Source organism: Acanthopagrus latus, chromosome 2 (assembly GCF_904848185.1).
Source record: "Acanthopagrus latus isolate v.2019 chromosome 2, fAcaLat1.1, whole genome shotgun sequence".
Lineage (NCBI taxonomy): Eukaryota > Metazoa > Chordata > Actinopteri > Spariformes > Sparidae > Acanthopagrus > Acanthopagrus latus.
This window is the reverse complement of record NC_051040.1, coordinates 8,997,576-9,020,579: the sequence shown is the minus strand read 5'-3', so window position 1 is coordinate 9,020,579 and position 23,004 is coordinate 8,997,576. Positions and strand designations below refer to the sequence as shown.

Here is a 23,004-nt window from a genome sequence, read left to right as displayed (position 1 = left end):
ATGGCTTCAACCATGTTAATTTTTTTGCCAGTCAATGACAGCTAAATGCAGGGTAATTGCATCACCCTTCTAGAGATGCACAGAAGTCTTCCTCAAGGGTTGTAGAGATCCATTAACAAAACAGTGGAGAGACGATATGGAGGATTGAGCCGATTAAAGCGTCGAATCTGCTTCATCTTGCAGCGTAACCTTGGGACGGCATCCATTATCTTGCCACCCTCTTGCCTCTCTCTCCACATAATGTCACACTGACTACTCTGAAGTCTGTCAGAATCCTGCGTAATTGCTCTCCCCGTTTCCTAATGGCTGGCTTAGCACTGCACAATGTTTTTGCACAATTAACACGACCACAGCGGGCCTCTGCAGAGTCTTCCTAATTAGGGCGAAGGCCCAGAAACTGTAGCGGCACGTCCGCCACCACCGATGGCCAAGATAATGAGCCTCCGTCTCCCTGAACCGAGGTCACTCGCCATGCATGCGGACAAATGGACTTCCTCCTCATCCTCCTCTTCTTCTTTCTCTGACGGAGAGCTGATCTTTACAATGACACTGAGTCGGAGCTTCAAATGAAAATGTTTCTCCCTCTTCACACTGTGACAGAGGCGCATGTGTTGGCTGTGTGAGAAAATCAATTTCAGAGACTTTTCACTGTCTCTGTTAATTGGACGTGCTATAGTGTGTGTGCTCCTTTTCCGGCTGATTATGTGTGGGATGCATACATGCGTGTGTGTTTACAGATTACACGTGTGTGTGCTGTCTTGACACCCAGCTCGTAGCCCGCGCTGCCAGGTACATTCATTAGCAGGCAGAGCAAATAATGAGCGCTCAGAGCACCCCGGAGCAAAGCAGGGCCTTCGACACACCAGGCAACAAGAGCAGCGCAAGCTGAAAAACATCTTCATTCTCTACTGGGACATCCAATGGTACATAAGGAATTATCAAGCCCCGAGACGAAAGTGGTGTGTTTATGTGAAAGTTTGTCTTTGAGGCGCTAAGCGATTTTGCCACCTCCACTCCGCGGTGCGATTTCCAGCCAAGCTGTTACCCAGAATGTGAGTAAATTACCCACACAGCAGCGAGTCCTTCCCGCGGGGCTGCCTATTCCTCTGATGTTTATGTTGGCATGCAAATAAATGAGGCTCCGCACACCCACAAGTCCAACACTGTCATTAGAGCAAACACGGCTAACTGACAAAAGTGGAGTTGAATGAGAGTTGGGTTTGTTGCTGCGTGGGCGTGTTTGAATGCCTACCGACTGCACATACTGAGAGGGTACGTTCAAGACCCGGAGCCATCTGGGCTAAGTAAGCTTTGTCTAATGTCAGTGGAGAGTTCAAACACATATTCGCATCTTATTGTTTTTAGACGACTTTCAACTGGCAGCAAATGAGCTGAATTTTGGTCCAACTTAACAGTTTAGAAAATAAAGCTAGAAGATTTTATTGCTGGATATTAGCTTATCACAGATACAGTACTGTGTGTCAGTGTAAACCAAGAAATTCAGATTTTTCAACTGTTAAATGTCCCACTTTGTATCTTGGTCACAATTCTTTAAAAAAAAACAAAGCTAAAGGATCCACATGAAGAGTGCTGTTTATGTTATTTGTCTCTGTTAAAGCTATTTACCATCACCATAATATATCATTAATTATCTTTTTTTTTTTTTAATTCCTTGATATGGATGCCCCTCTAGCAACCTGTCTTGTCCTCCAACAAGGCAGTCCAAACCCCCCATTCCATTTTCATCTCTAAGCTGTCCTTTCTAAATAAAGCCATACATACATACATACATACATACATACATACATACATACATACATACATACATACATACATACATACATACATACATACATACATACATACATACATACATACATACATACATACATACATACATACATATAAAATCCATGTAACAGTCTGGCTATAATATAAATGTGAATTCATTATATAACATTCATGTAATAATATGAAGAATAAAGAAAGAGTCCAGCCAGACACGCTTACGTCAAGGCATGCAACATTCAAGGGGTTCATTAATTCCTTGGGTGAGTCTAATTAATAAAGTTTATGGATTTGTGTTTGATTATGAGATCGGTTTGAATATCATCTCTAATTAACTGATCATCCACATAGTGAAGTACTTATGCGTTCTTTTCACTACTACTTGTCAACCAGTACTAGTTTTCTTATGGCCTGAAACCTTAAAAGTCATGTGAGCCGCGTTAGCCATCATTAGCTAATGATGTCCATTTCTCCACTGGGTCTCCCCACATTATTACTCAATGTAATTAATTTGGTTTTATTTCTTAATCCTAGTCTGTTCCTGGTCTCTTGGACACCAACAGGCTTGTCATTTTAAATTTGAGGTCCCATATGTGCGTGTGGAAAAAAAAAAAAATCCAATTTAAACTGTATAGTATAACGTGGTCAGTTATATCACTACAGATACTCCCACAGCATTGATTTGGACAATTTACAATTGAATATTGTTAAATCATTATCTGATTAACATTTATAGCATGAGTGAGCCAGAGCGCCATGTGCAAGAGAAAAGTGTGTTGAACCAAGAGTGAAGATGGGCGTATCATGTCCTGCTGGTGTCGATTAAAGACAAGCACTTATTGGTTTTTGCCAGATTTCAACCGTATCAATCTAACAGCTGAGCACATGAGGAGGACGTTTCTTTACACAAGCCATCATGGGTTAACACTCGTTAACTCCCCAGAAAATCAGCAACGTTCACTTTCTACTCTTTTTTTAATTTACATTCGAGAGAGTTTAATCTCATGACTGCAGCATTATTTATGTCCCCCCACCCAAACGCCAAACCTTAGCTTGAATATTGAAGTGAATGACAAATTGACATGCACCTTAAGCTGCTTTCTGAGGTAACAACCCCTCAGGATATCTTAGCAAAATCCTGTTAGAACTTAATCCTGCTGAAGAAAAAATAAAGTCTACTAATGGACAAATAAAACCTGCTGCAGGAAGATAAATCTTATTAAAGACCAGGAAATAATGTGGAAACAGTTTATGTAGTGCTTTCTATATATTTTGCTTTGTGCATATAAATTAATCATTCCTCTTTTTAATTGACCACTTATTGAATCATTTCTTGCCCAACAGCTTTGGTCTTTTGAGACAGAGCATTTTCTTAAAGATTGAGTTGCTCTTCAAGCACAATTTTAAGCCTGAATGTAAATCATGTATGTGTTTCATACAAGAACAGGCAATCCTGATGCGGCAATAACTCGACTCAGCTTGACTCCCGTTGGAAGCTGTTCTTTTAAATATTTCATCTGGTGGTGTGGTGAATGCTAAGCGGACGTCAAGCTGCCGTGCAGATACAGCACTCAGATCTCTTTACAGTCGTCTCGCTTCCAGTCAGGACTTCACTCCCGCTGAACGTCAGTCTCAGAACCAGACACGAGCCTCGACTTGACTGCCAAACACATTCTCTCTGCCATGCTGATTAGTGACAATTCAGACAACAACATCCATAGCATATAATTGGAAAGCAGCAGAGTAACTAAGTGACACTGTCAAAGAACAAAGAAAAAAAAAAAAAGTGTTGACCACTGGGACATGTGACATTAAATGTGAAATGAAATCATTAGTTACACCCAAACAGCTCTCAGTGCTGACTGACAAAAAGAAAGAGCAAGTACGTGAACGCAGACGTGTTTTCACCGCCAACATCTCAAGAGCATCTTCCAGCCAAGGACTTTACAGAGATGACTGCAAAGAAACACGGCCTTTAAAATGGAGATAATACTGTTTAATTTATAAATCAGAGAATTATTCACAATAATTGCCACTCTAAAACTGATACCACACATGAAACCTGAATACAAATTACCCGCGATAACTGGAGAAAAAGATCCTACCTCATTATCAAAACTGTACAGTGTCATTCAGTAAGGAGCAAACCTCCAGGACTTGACAATTAAAAACCAGCAGCATTCAAAAAGGTTAAGAGTTAAATATTCTGCATGGCCACATGCTTGCATGGGCTGGGAAATGTCATCAGAATACTAATTAACTGTTTCAGGGTCTTTGGTTAATATATTTTCTCGATTAACCTTCACCATCGCCCTAGCCAACCGCGAACTTTTGCATCTATGCTAATTCTCGCAGGCATACATTCACAATGGGCAGATTTCTCGACTGTCTCTGGAAAGAGGAAAGAGCAAACCCTACTGCAAACACAACGAATCAGGCAGGTGAGAAACAAAAAACAAACTTAAAAAGAGTCCAAAGATCAAAAATGCAAAATGAAAAAAAGAAAAAGGCAACAAGGAGAATCCAAAAAACAAAAACAAAACAAAAAAAACAGAGTGAAACAGAAATGGAGGACAAACCACTAACAAATGGAACAAATCAGGAACACAGAGAGCACACGAGAGAACCAGAGAACAGACGCGGGAGATGCAGGACAAAAACAGACGAACTGACAAACAGTGAGGGAAGACAGCTGAAAATAACAAGGCAATCATAATCAGCAGAGGGGAAAAAAGCACAAAGACAGGAAGTGGAGAGTAAGACATGACACATGGGGAAAAATCTACCAAAATAAAAACACAGTTTGCTGTGACAGTCAGCAAACGTGCGCGACAACAGGACCCTGAAACGGAAGCAGCTTAAAATAGAATAGGTCGATCATTAATTTCATTATTCCCACCTGTGATGTTCATCCTGTAACATGTGAAACTCTCTTGGGTGAAATGCAGCATTGAGCAGTGATTTCAGGCTGAGCACTTAAATCGCTCCTCACATTAGCTGAGTCATGACTGCTTCACAATCACTGTCTCATTCAGCTGACCAGTAACACACAGCCGACACCACCTAAAACTTCATGTTATGTGTTTTTACTAATATTTAATGTTCATAGGTGTCAGCTGTCGAGGGCGGATTAGTTCTTCTAGTAGCGTCCTCTTCTTTAATGTTTTGATCGCGTTGATGCGGAGCACCATCTGACATGTTGATACAGATGCTCAATGTGGTTGAGATCTAGGCACTGTGAAGGGCACGGCATGTCTTTCTGATCATTTTCAACTCCTCCAGTCAGCCTGTGTGCCCTTCACAAGCTTTAGAAGTGTTTTCTTTCCCCTGTAATTTGTCACCAGTGTGCAAAAAAGTGTATCAAACTACATCTGGCCTTTATCCAGGTATGAGACACTTAAAATGACAAGTGTTCTGGCGAAAGCACTCACTTGGACACCAGGGAGAAGGCTTCAGCGCACACCGCCGGACATGGCACCAGCTTGATCATCACGTGTTCGCTGGCGGCCTGAAAATGCACCCGCGTCACCTTCTCCAGCACCGACGCCAGCGTGGCCACGTCGCCAGCCTTTGTGCTCGGGTCTCCGCCTGCTGTGTCCAAGATATTCCCCCCGTGCACCACCAGCAGCAGCACATGCGTCTTACATTTACTCTGCAGACAGGTTAGAAAAAAAAAAAGAGAGAGAGAGTGAGACTTGAAAGGAGAGACCCAAGAACAGAGGCGGCATTTTATGAAAGAAGCGGAACAACACAGCAGGACAAATAGCTGGGTACTTCTGAGGCCTGTTCATAATCTTACCTCTATGTCCTCCAGTCCTTCAATGCTGCTCTGAGGGGGACAGCGTGGGCCGCCCAGCTGGTAGAGACCCTCTGCAGTGGGCGAGGAAAGGGTTGAAGCAGGAAGTTGAGGAAAGAAGAAAAAAGGGGAAAGAGAGGGTCATTCAAGGAGCCACTTCATCGAGTCGCACCGATAGCAGAAGCATAAATGGATATTGATCAGCGAATACTGTCAATACGACTAAAGCCTTTTTCATCTCTCTCCATTCGTACTCCAAACTGGGGGTCGCGTCGATGTACCCCGCAGGCTCAAACAGTGTAACTAAGATTCAGACGTCGATAGTGGCAGTAAACAGCCGCAGCGTGCTTGTTCCTCCGCTGCTGCATCTACAGCCATCACATGTAATTGAATTTAGAGAAAACAATGGATTGTCTCAAGGCACAGGATGAAGGGATGTGGACATTTTTATAACAGTGACGACCTGAAGCATCCCTTCCCCTCGCTGTGCGGCGCAGCATTTCATGGGAACCTGGCCAAACTCATTACCCTCTCCGGAAGCCTCTGCACGCTGTGTCATCTTATTCCTGAGCTCTCTCCTGTCACCCTTTCTATTTTCTCACTCCGGGCTCAAGGCATGGCTCTGTGCTCTGCCGGCTACAGCTCGCTCGCTGTTTATTTGGACTCCTCGTCTGGGACCGACCATCATGGGAGACTCTCACAGACTCACGCGCTGTCATCTCCTTTTCTACTGCATTCCCAGCCCTCAGCCTGCCTCCGACTGCCTGTTTGTCTAGAGCAGTTCGGCGCACACAGGGGACTCGGAGCGCTGAACTATTTTGGTCACAAAGTAACAGGAAATCAATGGAGGGAGGTTTTCTTTTTTCTGACAGAGGGAGGTAGGGGGAGGAAAGTTCCTCCAAAAAACCTTGTAAAGAATCTGAGGGTGCAAACACAAACAGCATGTAGTAAAACTCTGCCTTGTTTGATGTGAAGGCAGTTGTATTTGTATTTGTGGTGCAATTATTTTGTTTCCGACACCTAACATTTTCATGCAAGACACTGACAGACCTTTTTACTGCTGAGCTGCAACAATCAGCCCTTTAATAGATCGGTCAGTGTGCAGAAAATGAGCCGGCAACTATTTTGATAGTCGATCCTTTTCTCAGCTTTAAATCATTGTAAACTGAATATATGTGCTTCCCTTTTGAACCAAATAATTTTGTGCCTGTCCTAATCAAAAACATGTCATACTGTAAAAGGGATAATGCGATTATACCTCCATCTACAAATGATGATCTGACCTGGACATTGCAAAATATCCTTTACCAATTTGTTTGTGAGGAGGGTTCACTCTGGTCATGAGAAGGTTTTGTTCCACCTCATTTAGTATAACACAGCCATCATTGTCATTGCTGAAGTTTTGGAGCCTCAGAGCAAATCTGCAGTGGGTGTGAATCATTCAAAATGAATCAAGGTCTTTTAATTATATGAGTCATTTTCGTAGTTACGTTGATGAGCCACACTGTTCGCCAAACATTTTTTTGACAAATAACTTAATTTTGTGCTTCAATCCCCTCAATTTACGTTGTTGCCAATGTGCAATAATGTCATATGTCTGCAGCAGAATCACAGTATATCACAGCAGACCGGTGTCCGCGACCGGAGCAGAGAAGTTGTCTATTGGCAGTAAATTTAGAGCACAGATTACATGAATAAACTCTGCAGCTCCTCAACACACAAGAAGAACTTCTATGTGATGCTAATCAAAGCTAGTGATGTTGATCTTGCTAGAATGGCAGTCTGGTTGCCATGGTAATAACTATAACTGTTTTTGTACGTGCACATTTACATTTTCTGTGCCGCCTTCTTGTTTTAACTCCCCGTAGACTGGACCTCCTTGTGCTTGACTGTTGAGTGTCTATTCTGTGATACTGTCTTCCTGAGTTTCCTGCTTTTATTAGTTTGTCAAAGCCCTTTTTTAAAGTTCGTTTTTTGTCTGGCTAGGCGTCTTTGTTGGAGCTCTGCTGAACCGCAAATTGTTAGCTAATCAATGTTAACTTATTTCTTTAGCTGGTGAATAAATCCATTTCGTTTTGTCATTGAGTCTCATGAAATGAGTAAATGATCACATTTTTAAGTATCATGCCCTACACTGGAGTAAGTCACAAATCATGTGGCTGTGGGTAAAAAAGTTAAAATGACGTTCTCATGCTTGTTTTTCCACAGTACGCTGCTATAATCACAACAGTTACACCATCAAGTGATAGTAAATATCGGCACTACATAAAGACACCTCGAAATAAAAAAATAGTCAGAGGGTGAGGAGCACTTAAAGTTGAGACGGGTTTTCAAGAAATTGCAGTTTGATCATTTTCACACCAAACTAAATCCCCCTGAAGCTTGACTGAAATACGGATAAATAACATTTTTTAAGGTGGGTCGGAGCTGTGCCTTAAGGCAGAATGCTGAAATAGGTTTGAGACTTGACAATTCCTGTGGCTGATCGGGTGAAATATGATTTCTGTGGTTTGGGGTTCTGGAAACGTTACAGCATCAGTGTAGTTTAGATTTCTGGTCCCTCGAGACGCAACAAATTTATCATCATGATTAAGTCATACAGCATCTTCCATGTGTTCAACATTAGATTAATCAAGTGAAACACAAACATTTATAATTGTTTTCTGACTGAATATGTAAGGACAGAATATGATAGTGCATTCAAGCACACACACTCGATCAAACATAGCCAACCTGAAAAAAGAAAAAAAAACGGGCTGAATCTCACTCAAAGCATTGTGCTGGAAAATGTTCAGGCTGCCAATCTGCAGCAAACAGCTGCGTTCAGCAGATTGTAGGAAAGACAGACGGAGGAAATGACAGAGCTTCGCATACCTCGTGGTTTGAGAGAGCAGCACACATGCTGGGCTGCTCCTGAATTCAAAGATAAGTGAGACATTTGTCTGATATTGGAACAAACCGACAAAACCCATCTCTCTCAGTGGTATAAACTGGCTTCCTGTGGTTACGAGGGCCAATCGTCTTTTTTTCCTCCTGCGGCAGATTCGTGCCGCTGCTGGGGGATTTTATCTATCCGTCTGCCATCGCTGTTTTCTTTTCTCATCCTCCCTCTCAGCGTCCTGCCAGTCAATATGTGCTTTATGAAGCTTAGTGGTATTTAGTAGCTCTCTCCCCGCACTGCTCATCCCCCTCCAAACAAATGACCTCACCTCAAAAGCACCCTGTGGAAACTTGACAGTGCCACATTTCATCAGCACCAGGGGTCGTTTCCAGTGGCTTGAAACCCAGTCAGGCACCCACTCACAACAGGTACATACAGTGCATTTGCAGTGCAGGATATCTCCTAACTTATCTTCCAGAGAAAGGGCGAGACAATTTACTCATAAAGGAAGGTCGTGAAGATGAAAGGCCTCTGCAGAGAAGTCTACTGGAGCCGAATGAGAGTGGATGAAATATTGACGTATTGATCCCTGGTTGGATCCCTCTCGCGTGTCATTCTGTCTGTGTAACTATGATTTAAAATGTCATTTTCCCCACAAAACCCAGCATTGTCTCAACCATGCAGAGTTTTTGTTTTCTCTTTAACCCCTCCCGAATCTTCCTCCACTCAGGTCTCGACCACTCCTTTCACCGGCACACATTTATCACCTTCGATTGCGCGGATGAGAGAAAAACAAGAGCAGGAGGACGAGAGCGAGCGAGCGGCAAAAGATTGAATTCATCATCAGGAAGATTGGCTTCCAGACTACAGATTTATATCTTCCTAGGGAGTATGAAAATGGCAAAATGCCCTCAAAGTTTCTTGCCTGCTGGAGTGTGAATCAACTCATTAGAGAGTGACAGTATCACGATGAATTATCTGTGTTCCCTGGAAGACGTGCACAGACCACAGCAGCGCTGGTTTCTTCCTGCAAATTATTTTTGCCTCTAAACCTTCAGCTCGATTCAGCATGCCATGGTTTTGAGAGACAAAACGAGAAACTTAGAAGGCGGAACAATGCCCCGATTACATTTGTTGGAACTGATTATAAAACACCTTCAAGTGCAAAAGGTGTGAGACGATGCTCTCCAAAATAAATATGTCGTCATAAAGAAATCATTAGCAGTTCTAACACTGCAACAGGCTCATCATGTTATGATGTTATGAGGTCCTTATTGCAGATGGAGCACCTTTTAGCCTCTTTGCTATTTCATCATTTAACATGACAGTGGACAAAAAAGGGAAAGTCTAATTCAGCCATTTTATTTATTTTATTTTTTTTGCTCATTTTTAGTTTTCACCAACTCCTTATAAAAACATATGAAGTTTTAAGCAGATGAATTACCTGCTATGCTCACTAACTAGTAGCTTTGTCAATGCAGGTGAATATTCAGTTTATTTGTGGAAAAAATGCGGATGAGAGTAACAGTGAGTCTGAACCTCAACAGTGGAGATGTGGCCTGCATGGTGATAATCAAACTGAAATGTGCTCCCACAAGCGCCAGTGAAGTAAAATGTCAAAACTGAAGGTGTATTCAGGGGCTTAGGGTTTCAAGAGGTTCAAGAATAAACAGAGATTCCCTCATTAGAATGATTATGTGGGGCAGCCAAGAAAACACAATAGGGCCTAAACAGTACAAACAGAATTACTGGCTGTCAATCTGAAGGGACGAGGTTCCCTGTGAGGCAGGATCAGATCCAGAATGAGAGAGAGACAGATTCAGAATGAGTGTGAGGGCCACCTGGGTGCCATTTCCCACCTCTTTTAAGCCTTCACAAAAAGGGAGTCGTCACACCATGACTGGTTGTGAGGAGAATGCCCCCAAGCTGCTTCCACTCCTCAATCAGGAGTCAATCTCCACCTCCCTGCACCTCAGGTGATCTGAACCTCCTGCAATTAGTCCAGAGGGATTAGAGGGATTTTGAAAATCAGCCCAAGACAAAGACAGATTGCCAGTTTTAAACAATGGAACTGCTACACAGTTACCACTAGAAATTAAGAAACCACTATGGACGGATTTTTTTTTTTTTTTGTGGAATATTTGACAAAAGTGCCCAGACTGAAAAAACCAAGGACATTAGACCACTAATGACAGGCTTTATGAAAAAAACACGAGTGAATACATTTTTTTATTTCTATATATAGGATTCTGGAGAAACAGTCCAGAAAGGTGAAGAAGTCATGTATCACTTAGCTGTGATTCGTTAGCATGCGCAGTTAAGTAGCAACAGGTTAGGGTGCTCATTTGGAGGAAGGCTGTCTCCTGACTGGCTGAACAGCCCCCTCTGACCCCTGGCACAGTGCAGGCATGCTAACAGGCTCAGCCATCTGTTCACGGCTGTTGGCATCAGCCGTGTCGCCGTGTCGCCCTACTGTGAAAAGACCCCAAGAGACGCCACCAGCTCCACTGCATGACAAACCTGCTGACCCCCACACACGCACACACACCATAAGGCAATGCAGCAAATAAACGGACTCAAAGACACATATATATACTGACACACACACGGTCTGTCCCTAACAAGCCCAGCTGCTCCCCGTCTATATGCTGCTACTGCTGTACTGCAACAAACACTCCCACACATTCTAACACACACACATACACACATATATATATGCAGCAGGCACAAGTGAGCAGAGGCCCACTGAGTCACTGTAGCGAGAGATTTGATCTGATATTCATTATCTGCAGCTGTCTGGCATAAAAAAAACTAAACAAAACAAAGTTTCAATTCCAAACAAACTATCAACAAACAGCGCCGGAAATGTCACGTAAAGGTCACATAAAGGTGGAAGCAACAGCTGTATGAATATATTTTGGGCGATTTAAATTTGTTTTGGAGTGCATTCAGTGGTGTTAACTTGATAAAGCACTTGAATATTTATGTGTAATTTGTGTAATCATATCTGTGAACATGAGTGGCAGCCTGTTACATCAACTCTCACTCACCTTTGAGCTTTTTTCTCCTCTCTATGTCTATCTCTTACTTCTTACTTTTTTATTGTGTTGTTTAATCTTTCACAATTATTATTGTTTATTACAATTCCACTGTCATTTGTATGCTGCGATGAAGAAATGTCCCTGTTTGTGGGACAAATAAAGGAAATTCTGATTTGGATTATCTCTGAATAAAATCCTATAAAGAAATAAATAATGTTGCACCAGCATCGGATGCAAAAAAAAAAAAAAAAAAGTGTGCAACGTAGCAGTTGAAACATTTTTGGAAATTACACTTATTTGCCTCCTTGTCTGAAAATGTAAATATGAAGCTGCAGCCAGGAGATGGTTAGCTTAGCTGAGCTTAGCATGAAGAGTAGAAGACAAGAAGAAACTGTTTCATCGCTCAAGTTCAACATACACCTCTCAGGCTTAATTATTACCATGTCACATCTAGTTGTTTAATAAGTACCAACCAAAAGTCACCAGGCTAACTCTTCCTCCCTGTTTCCAGTTTTTAAGATGAGCTGATAAGTTGACTTTAACATAGCTGTAGCTTTAATCTACCACACAGACCTCACCAATGCTCCCTGATGGGATTTAAGTATCAAGTACAGTCCTGCATTGTCTATTTATGTAGCTACTTTAAGCATAATACACAGGAAAGGCATATTCTCAGCTTCCTCAGGCTCAAGATATACTGTAAGTGCTTTTTAACCACACAATTACATAAACAACTGGCTGCACGTGAGCAGAACTGTTTGCACGCTCGCCTCTGAGCTTTGTGTGTTACTGGAGGAATCCACTAGAGGGCATACCACAGAAGTCAGACCATTTAGAATGTCCAAATTTTCATGACATGAACATGAAAACATTGCATAACTTGAGGAGGAGATCACCGAAGCAGCCCTTTTTTTCCTAAGGTTTCCATGCTGACTTCTAAAATGTAATTTCAACAAGCTCATCTGTCACTATGCAGCGGCAACGACACATCATGTAAGATGCTGGTAATTGCGTACTTGGTCTTTTAGCTTGCCGCGAAAAATTTCCATCACTGTGGATTTGCCGTCATTTCCCACACTGCCCCTGTGTGTATTACGTCTGTCATGGTTTGTCATTTCCAGTTTTATGACATCTTATGTGTCTTGTTGTATCCGTTTACTTCCTATCTTTGTCCTTTTCCTGCCCTTTCTCTGTGTTTTATTTGTGTGTATGTGTGTGTATTAGTCATTGTGTATTTACGTCTGTCTTTGTCTCTCACTCTTTGTCAGTTCGTCTGTATCTCCTGTGTTCCTCTGCCTGTTCCCCGGCCCTTGTGTGTCCTCTGTGTTCCTGCTTTGTTCTTTGGCATCTTGTCTGTCGTCAGTTTAATACATCTCTTCACTTTTTTCCCTTTCATTAAAGCTTGTTTTTTGTTATGTCTTCCTGCCTGCCTCTATGTCTGCATTTAGGCCCCTCACCATTTCTTTGCAAAACACAAAAGCGTCTTGCAAAAGCCCACCATTGATTTCTAGAGATGTGCAAAAAGGATCGCGAGACGGCCATCTCAGCCATCTAACAGCAAGCGTATCTATGGCTTTAATAGAGTCAAAAAAAATCAGTGTTGAATTAGTAACAATAAAAACAATTATGCAGACTTTTGGTATCATTTTAGTCGGTTTATAAAGTTTTAAAGTTGTGATTCACACAGTTAGACGAGGGTTTGGTCTTCCAGGTGGGGTGTCTAATATTGGGATTAAGTCGCAGTTAACACATGGAGAAACATAACATGCAGCAGTCTGTAATTTATAGTGTAATAACTGAAGAGTTTAACATGTATTGACCCATCTCTAGCTGACACAGACAACAACGCTCAATTTCTAACGGGTCAAGGAAGGTGTTAACCATCAGCAGGAGAAATCTATGCAAGAGTGAGAGTGACAGTGTTCTGCACAGGTTTGTTCTTTTTCATTTCATGCAGTCTCTCTCTTCCTCCTCCCTCCCTCTCTCCCCTCCTCCCTGGCCCATTCTCTCTGGAGCTCCGGGCGGCGACACTGTTGTTTAGGTGTGATTATGTGTTCTCGACGTGCGATCGCACAGCAATCCTTGCTTCATATCCTGTGAGACAAATGCACATGCAACCGCACATCTACAGATAGACGACACAGATGGACACAGACAGACAATAGACATACAGACAAGCACGGGAAAGAGCATCTAACAGCATCAAAGGTACAATTACTGAAAGGGGGCTGTGAAAAAAAAGAGGTGAAGCAGAATGATACCTCTGATATGGAGAGATGAGTCTTAAAGGGACAGTTGACCCCAGAATCAAAAATGGATATTTTTCCTCTGACTCTGTAATGTTATTTACCCACTGGATCGTTTTGGCGATATCGGCCATAAAGATGTCTGCCTAGGCTAGGCCCACCAACCAACTCATCACACAGACGGAAATGTGCATCTACTCATGGACAAGAGGCTAGTTAGATAAGCTAACCTAGCTGATGAAGACACACCTGATGTTTACCTCCAGACACAAGCCTCTCGCACTGTGATACAGTCAGCAGGTTTAGAGTGTTAGAAAGAAAATCTTTCCCCAAACACAAGACACAGGCAGAACGGTCAGCGATCTTCTAATAACAAAAGCCCAAATCTAAAACCATAAATTTCCCAATACCAAAATACCAAATACAAAGACACAGAGAAAACTTAACAGATGAAAGTGACAAAGACTACATACTGCACACGAGGGCTGCTTACCTAAGAGGACACAGGCGAACACAGAAAGAGGGCAGGAAATCACACAAATGTAGGAAATGAAAAGCAAAACACCACACATGAGGGCAGAACTTCAAAATAAAACAGGAAATAACAAAACCACAAACGCAAACTATGACATCGCTGTTTGGTGCTTTCAGCATCACGAGTCCACTGACATCTAGTTTCACTACATACAAGACAAGGCAGACATCTCTATGGCATATATCTCCAGAACTATGCATCTCACACCAAAATAATCTAGATGGATAAAAAGCACTAAAGGTTGGAGAAAAAGTAGATGTGAACTGTCACTTTAATGTCAGTCCCTCCGTCCTTCTGCCATCTTTCATTAAAATTCTGCTGATAAATTGCTTTTGTCTTTGCAGCTTTCAGCCTCTCTGAGCTGTTTTGTTTCCCAACAGGAGAAAAAAAGAAAAGAAAAAGAAAAGAAAAGAAAAGAAGAAAACATTAATTTAATGGTGATTTAAGTGACAGGGCGTCTGTGCCGATGCAAGCGTCTTGTGTTAAAAATGACCACGGGGGAGGCGTTGGGCAGAATACAGATGAGACCTTAAATTTATGTTTTCCGTCGCTCCCTCTCGCTGTGTGTGTTTCTGAATAGAGCTACAGGGTGCATGTAGAGGAGGGAGCTGCCGAGCTCCATGGAAAATGGAAAATCATTCTCCCATTCAGTGAAATATATTTCTCTTCGGGGCACTTTACGTGGAATTATTTTCGCACCATATATTATGGTGCTAGAATACATTTTTTATAAAAGGGTCTGTGTTGGGTTGTTTTTGGCAGGGCTTACCACTTACTCCTCCATCTCCACACTGACGTAGCCATTTTAGCTAATGTTATCCCGGTTTGGCAGCAACACACCAAGAGAGCAGCCAAGTCAGAGTTTTTGTTTATCATCCGTAATCAGTTATGTAACGCGGCTATTTCAGGTTTGACTACATAATACGGCATCAGTCATTGAATGAAGTGGAAAAGATGGCGATGAAAAGAGCACAGAATAAACACACTGATAAGAGTGTTTGCAGAGCGAGCAGATGGAGAGCCTGAAAGATGTCGAAGCGGCGGCTGATCACAGGAGGCCACAGAGCAGAGACAAAGAGGAAGCAGAATACAGTGGAAAATAAGGGGCAGTTGTGCTCCGGGCATTGCTCTCCGTCACTGAGCTCTCAATCACCGTTGCCTCTATAGGGACCAAAACTGTTTACAGTCACCCCCGTGGCTTCTGGAGTCGTGAATGAAGGAAGACAGAGAGGGAGAAATATAAGAACATGATGAGGTGAAGAGGGGCCGGGGGGAAATGGATGGTTGGAGAGGCTGAGGAGAACAAGAGCGAATAAGGGAATAATGGAGAGCAAAGGGAGAGAGGTTATCAACCCTGAGACGCGTTCGAGGAACTGACAAATATGTGTGATCAAAGGGTAGTGGATGTCACCGCTCGGCTGCTGGAGACACTGAGAGGAGTCCAGACAACCAGCGCACAAACCCACAGTCTGATCCCGTCTTCTTCTACACCTTTTATTATGAACCAAACATGGTAAATCGTAAACAATGAGGTCATTAAGCATATTGTAATAGCTCTAGCTGTGCTGGTTATTTGTGACTCACAACAGTTTTCACACAATGAGAGCACAGTTTGGGACAAAGTAGAGGCTCAGAGCTCCACAGATGCACTAACACCCACGGGCTACTGGATTTTTAAAGGTCAATCCTGACATATTTGAGAGTTTAAAACTCAATATTTTTCAATTAATGATGCATCACCTAATGGATCATCATTTTCAGCGTGTAGGTTGCCAGTGTAGGGGTTGTTATTGTTGCTGTTGTTGTTTCCCATGGCGCCAGGGAATAATGAAATGCTAATGCACAGATAGTGGAATGGAGGAGAATGCTCCCTGATGTAGTTGGGTAACAGCAAGCTTTCATACCTACAGTCTACCTCTGGCGAGTCAGACTTTTTCAGATCATTTTCACCGAGATCGTTTACAGCCATGTTTCTTGACTAAAAAAGTCATAGTTTCAAGGTCAGTGTACGTTACCCAACCAACTTTAGACAAACAGGGCGACTAGCCGGCGAACACAGTGGGCAGAAACACCTGGATGCTGATGTTGCTCCACATCTGCAGGATATTTAAATGCTTGTTTGTCAAATCAACTTTAATAGGTGCAAATGTGTAAGTGGCTGTAATTTAGTTGTAAATGTACGACTTTTTGTGTTGCCCATATGTGGCCTAAAATTTAAATAATCGAGATTAAATCAATTGTGACAACAGATTATACATAGAGTGGACATTTGCAATTCAAAGATAGATCTGTCAGGGCGCTCTTGTGGATACATGTAATGGTGACACTATTCTTTTTACCCTTAGCAGCTCAGAACCACCTGCACACCTTTATTGCATCTCTCTCTTCCTCATTTCCTTTTCTTACCACTCTCTAATAAAGGCATTAAATGCACCAGCATATAATGCCAAGATCATTTGTTCCTGCTTGGCATATTCGCTGCTACTGAGAAAATGTTGCTGGCCAAACGTGTTGAGCTCACTCTGTCTCACCCTGTTCTCTTCACGTTCCTTGAACTTATTTGAGAATATCTGCACCTCCATGGGCGATCTGTTTCTGGATTCCCAGATGACTTCAGCTACTTTTGTTGCAGCAGCTATTGTTGGTGTTGCTTTTAGTTTTTTTTTTTTTTCTTTTTTGCTGATGTTGTTGTTGTTGTTGTTGTTGCTGTGCCCAGCTTTGCTCAGCTAAATTTATGTCTTTTAATATCCCTGTGCCCTCAAGAGTGTAGGATGTAAACAACCAGAGAAGGCAGAACCTCAGCAGGCATATGCACATTTGTATGCAGGACCATGTTTGGGGGGGGAGTGTTTCTATTTTGGGGGACTTGAGACACGGAGAAGAAGAATGCCATTGAAGCTTAAGACAGTCAAGTAAAATCCTCAGCAAGCAGTGGATGAGATTTAAACGTGCAACCGGAACAAACATTCCCAGTCTGAGGTGAAGTCAGGGTCTGATGATAGGTTTGCTGGAAAACAAATTTGTGCGGTATTAGCAGTGTTTGCACACACACGCTTCGCCTCCTGAGTCGTGTTGTGGGATTGAAATGGAAAGCACCTGCTGTACGAGACGCTGCTTCACATTGATTACATTACTGTAGGAGCGTCTAATCTTCGCCGCACTTTCTTTTTCATAAAGAAGACCGGGCCAGCGTACTGATGTTTTCATACATCATACAAGATAGCGAGAGATGGTCTCAGCGGGTGTCAGTCTGAAGGGACTGAGGTCGCACACAGTTTTAAAGAAGACACACCACATGGCCAGGTAATAACGTCCCGCTCCGGCGGCTCCAACTCTGTGTAAACACAGGCTTCAAACCCCTACAGATGCCTTCTGCATAACACACTCCATTTAAGGTAACGTATCCCCGGCCCTCTATGGCAGGGAGATTTTTTTTTCAATGGCCACTGAGTGTACTTAACTTCTCGAGCACCACTGATGTGCCGCTGCAGCACCTGACACCCTGTCATTAATGGAGGAATGGCGTTCAGAGAAGGCCCTTGTGGTTTTTTTTTTTTGTTGTTTTTTTTTATGATGTGGCATCTGATGTAGGAGCCAAGAGAGTAAGACTAACTGACGACAGCCACTGCAGGAAGCTATCAACCACACCACCATCATCACCGTCCTATCCAATCAGCGGCTCTCTTTTGCCACCTCGCTGTGTGCTTTGCGATGTACATTTTTAAATTGCTCTCCAATTTAATTTTGCCTAAGTACGCCTACTTTAAGATAACAAACAGCCACTTCCATTCACAAATGGTAGTGATTCATTTATATCCTCCTTAAACCTACAGTAAAAAGGGTTTTGGTTTTTTTTTGGACCATTAAGGTGCAGCCAAAACAAGCTGTGAACACGCCACTGACAAAAGCAAAACATTTGTATTCATTTGGAGTCGTGTTCACGTGATCGATGTATAGCTCTCTTTATGTCTCCACCAACTCCTATGTGGCTCATTAGCTGCCATGTGCTCCCGTATATTCACTGACTGTGTCTGTCTGCTGTTTGGTGCTCAGCAGGTAGTGTGTTGTTGAATTCAAGAGCTTTTCAGCAAAGAACTGCTGCCTGCTATAACAAGTTGTGGGTTGTAAAGCCAAAACAGTGAGCTGAGAGTTGCCGGACAGGTGCTAATTACTATGAGTGGACCCACTCATATACCAGTTGTCACAACCCAAGCGTCAGAATAAATGTAGGCAGGGTACGTTTCTACAAAACCACAGATGCGTTAACATGTTTTTTTGGTACAATTAAAAATTGTTGTCCCGTGACAATGCTGTTCTTATGCGCTGGTTAGGTTTAGGCGAAAGAAAAAACACGAGGTAAGGGTTAGGACAACATCAAGTTTTGGCCTAAAATACCCATTTTTTTTTCACCACAAAACAGATGCAAATGTCCCTACTTCACATAGAAAATATTTGTTGTTTGTCACCACAAACACAGTTGGAAATCTCCCGAGGTCTAGTGGAAGAACATTTGTTTTAGCTGCAGCAAGCACAGCTTGAGATGCTCGACTTCATGTCAAATATATTGTTTTTTCACACCACGTTTTTTTCACAACACCGCTGGAAACACAGACTCAAACCAATATCGCAGCCTTAAACTCCTGACACGAAAGTCGGGTAATAAACATGTAATGTGAATGTGAATTGACAAGTTTTGGAGAAATGTCAAAACGGTAAGTACCTCCTGACATGTACAGTACAAATGAAAAGATGACAGCCACTTCCACTAATGATGCCAAATGGATGGGTTCACAGGACAGTTTTCAGAATAGGTGTGGATTTATCTCAATGGATTAATACAATATTCACACACCAGATGAGGCTGTATATTAAAATAGTTAATATCTCTTTTCATCACTCGAGTCTCAGTGAGATTCCACAATGTATTATAAAAGTCATTCACAGAAAACGCAGTCAGCTGAATCAGTGGATTATCCTGGCAGTTATACACAGGTTTATTACTGTGTTTTTATCTTGGCAACAAACCCTCAAGTGCCAGCCAATACAGGTACCTCCCCGCCACGCCTCTGCAACAAAACAGTGTCCAGGGACACACTTTTAAACTACATCATAATTTTAGATGATTGATATGTTTATCTCAGACTGCTGAGGCTGATAACAGAGAGTCCTTTGACGTACACATGACATCTGAGTAGTATACTAAAACATAAAAGTGGTGGTATTCTATATTGTCATTTGTACTGTGGGATTGATTTATTGTCAATGTTGGGATTTGTTGACAAAAATAAAATGCTTTAATACAGACCAGAAGAAATTCAGTTCCTTCCTTGTAACTGTTGTTTGACAGGGGCAGCATCTGTTAACATTATTCTGGAGCACTACACTAACTCCGACTTCACTGGTCATTACAGCTTTTGTGAGCAGTCTGTTCATGGGGTGTGTGGGGGTTTTTAAATATTCACAGTGTACCCACTTCCTCAGTTATCGCCACACGACTTAGTACAGCATCCCAGCAGGAGCGGCTTCTTTCATCTCTGCAGGAACGGACTGCACGCTCACTGAATCGCAGTGATTAAAAGCGTCCGCTCCAGTTTGTCAAATCTCAGAGCTGACCTTTAACGACGAGAGGTGCTCCATTTATCAGTAAACAAACCAAGAGACCATGTGCCACGCCATGCCGATGGGGAAGACAAAGGAGCTGTAAAGCGCAATATTTTGTGAAACAACGTCATAATCATAGATTTTCCTCTATTTGTTTTGTGTAATAAAAAAAATTTGCTTCAAGATTTGGCTGGTCACGGAAAAAAAAGAAGAAACTAAATAGTTTAAAAACCCTGATATGAATCTTTATTTCTGTACACAGTATGGAAGGAGTGTAATAAGCTTATTAGCCACCTGTCACAGCAGGAGGTGGACAGGAAGGTGGTGGCGTTATTAAAACCCTACAAGGCTGCTGAACGGACGACTGCAGTTTGAATCACACCACTGGATATTTTTATATTCCTTCCTGAAATGTTTACGTAATTATTCAGTTTGTGTGGTATACTTGGTGTATCCTTAGATGTTATGTAATAATATTTTTTTCATAAAGAAGATAATAAAAAGGAACATCCAGTTTTAGCCCATCTATGGTTTTGCAGAAACTCACTAACATTTATTCTGGCGACTGGGATGGTCAAGCACGAGGTCGAGGCGAAAAACAGCTCAGCAACTTCTCGCTGCTATTTTTAAGCAGCCTCTAGATGTGAAAGCAGATTGTAAGTGACATTTAAAGAAGAAAGAAGAGAGCAATTGGCATTTACATCACATTTACATTTGTTTCCCTCCACAAAAATATGACCTATGTGAGACCGTTGACTGCTTAATGCACTACAGGCTGTTGTTACCTCCACTGGAACTAGGTGGAGGAAACTGTAACTTGCATTTCTGTCTGTTGGCCAACAATAAAAAAGAAAACATGCCTTTTGCATTTGGGACTTTTTGTGGCTTTCTGTCCTAAAATGCTAAACTGGTACCGAACCGTGGATTCTGTGTACCGTTACTGTCATGGTTTGTAGTTTTGGTTGAGTTGTTTACTGTTTTATTTTGGTGATTTTATCCTCATGGGTGAAGTTTTACCATCCACTTCCTGTCTTTGTGGGTTTTCCCATCTCTTTTTGATTGCCAGATTAGTTTCAGCTGTCTCGTATTAGTCTTCCCTCTCTTCTGTATTTAGTTCTGTGTCTTTTATTTTTGTCTTTGTCAGCTCATATCTGTTTTGTTCCCGATGTGACCGTTTGGTCCTCGATTCTGCCCTTGCATTGTTTGCTATCCTGCCTGAGCTCCCAAAGCTTTATCCTGGTTTGTGCTAACTTTTTTGTTTTTCTCTCTAGTCTTCTGGACTTTCCCCCAGCCTGTTTCATGCCATTGTTGTTGCCAGCATTTTTACATTTTTGCATTTCAACTAACATCAGAATTTGCTTTTTGTTTCTTGACCTGCGTGCCCATGGTGTTTCCTGTTGGGATCCTCACCATTTTAAAAACTGTATAAGGTATGTTGGTCACTAAAACTTAACTTTCACATCCCTAAAAGGCTCATTCTACAGAAACATCCACTTTTGGAAGTACAAAATGCCAACTGTCAATGTCAACAGTCAACTGGTGTTACCCATAAGGAAAGTAACCCAAGTGACAGTAACCACAGTGACAATATTCATGAAAAATGCATCAAACAAAATGGCTCCTAATGGGCATCGAAGCACATGTTGTCAATCACGTCAAACCCACTAAATCACGTAATTCAACCCATTTGTATTCTACTTTGTGACATCTGCTGAATGCTTCGTACGAAGCCTTGAGATAAATGTGAAAATGTCTTAAAACTGAAAAGAGACAGTGGACCTAAACCATGTCATTTCTTCATAGTCCTGCAGGAAATAGGTAAAAATATGTAGCAATTTAAGTCTCAAGTGTTCTTCTGGCGTCATTTTTCTGCAAAGGCCAGCGACAGAAAAATTGATGTTTTCACAGTATGACCTAAAACCATAGTAAAAAAAATCTACTTGTGACAACCGAATTTCCTCTTACATGAAGCCCGGTGCTGTGGGAGTTCAACTATTCTATTAAAGCCCAGCGTTCTGCATGAACACCAGCTCTGATTCATGATCTGCGAAGGCACAAACTCAACTTTTTCTTATTGTGTCTGAACGAAACAGTTCTGTTGAGTCCCTGGGCGATGTGTGATTCAGTTACTGTGGTTGAAAAAAGAATCACACCAGAGACTTTCATAATTCAATAACCACCTCACTGGAAGACTTCATTAGAAGAATCACATCATTTAAAGTCTGTGTTGATGACTCATATAGAAACCTGCTGAAACATGATAGTCCTGGTTCACAGATATTTCTGCTCCTCCACACAGGCACAGCATCTGTCTGCTGTATTGTTTTTGGATGTTTCTACCATCAACACACAAAAACACAGCAGATTTAGACATTGTTGATTTTCCTGAATTAAGAGAGACACTTTTTTCTTGAAGGCTGGTTCATGAAAAAGTCTTGCAATCTCTGGCCACAGAAGTTTCCCCGTTAGTCCTCAGGGCCTTGATTTGGCAGCATAATGGGAGAGTAGAAATTAAACTATAAATAAAAGAAGGAACAAGGAAAATTTGTTCACTGAGCAGGGAAGAAAATGTTCCCATGTTTATTTTGTCAGTGCCTCATTTACTCATGTCCTTATGTGGAAGGGATCAGACAAGAAGACCTGAGCAGAAGGAAGCTGAACATCCACATGTCTGTGTTCAACCCATTTGTAGCCTCGTCTGGTCTTTTGTTTGAAATTTGATGGTTACCCTTAAAGAGAAGTGAAAAAGATTGGAACCCTCTTTGATGGCGAAAAGTGAATTTTAGTTCAAGTGATGCTTTAGATGCGCATAAATACGCTGTGGCAGAGACAGAGCAGAGCACAGACAAGGACGTGCACATCGTGTCTTCCTCAGGCTGCGACGAAAGGCAGAGAAGGAGTACTGAGCTGGAAACACATCACATATCTGCATGTTGGATCTCAGTGAGCCTTACGTTTATCTCCTGCTCGCTGCAGAGTGTGACTATGTTTATTCATGCTCATCCAAAACGGCAATAACTAAATGTTTACAAGTCCTTTTTTTCCCACTATCTGATGTGAAACCGTGTGTGACGCTTTATATATTAGCATGGCTAATGACTCAGCATGGTGTGAAA

At 42.0% G+C, this 23,004-nt stretch overlaps 1 protein-coding gene across 12 annotated transcripts in view; it reads right to left on the bottom strand.

Moving 5' to 3' along the window:
• Positions 1-23,004, bottom strand: part of pitpnm3 (PITPNM family member 3) — a 92,692-nt gene that overhangs the window by 36,395 nt on the left and 33,293 nt on the right. For 5 of the 12 annotated variants that reach the window (XM_037083540.1, XM_037083579.1, XM_037083560.1 and 2 more), the window contains 2 exons: positions 5,588-5,658; positions 5,220-5,440 (listed from right to left, as the gene is read on the bottom strand). In XM_037083540.1, coding sequence (XP_036939435.1) covers positions 5,220-5,440; positions 5,588-5,658 — 292 coding nt within the window. Of the gene's footprint in view, positions 1-5,219; positions 5,441-5,587; positions 5,659-6,112; positions 7,284-23,004 lie in introns of those variants that run through there. The other 7 variants (XM_037083605.1, XM_037083596.1, XM_037083621.1 and 4 more) reach the window with 7 other exon arrangements.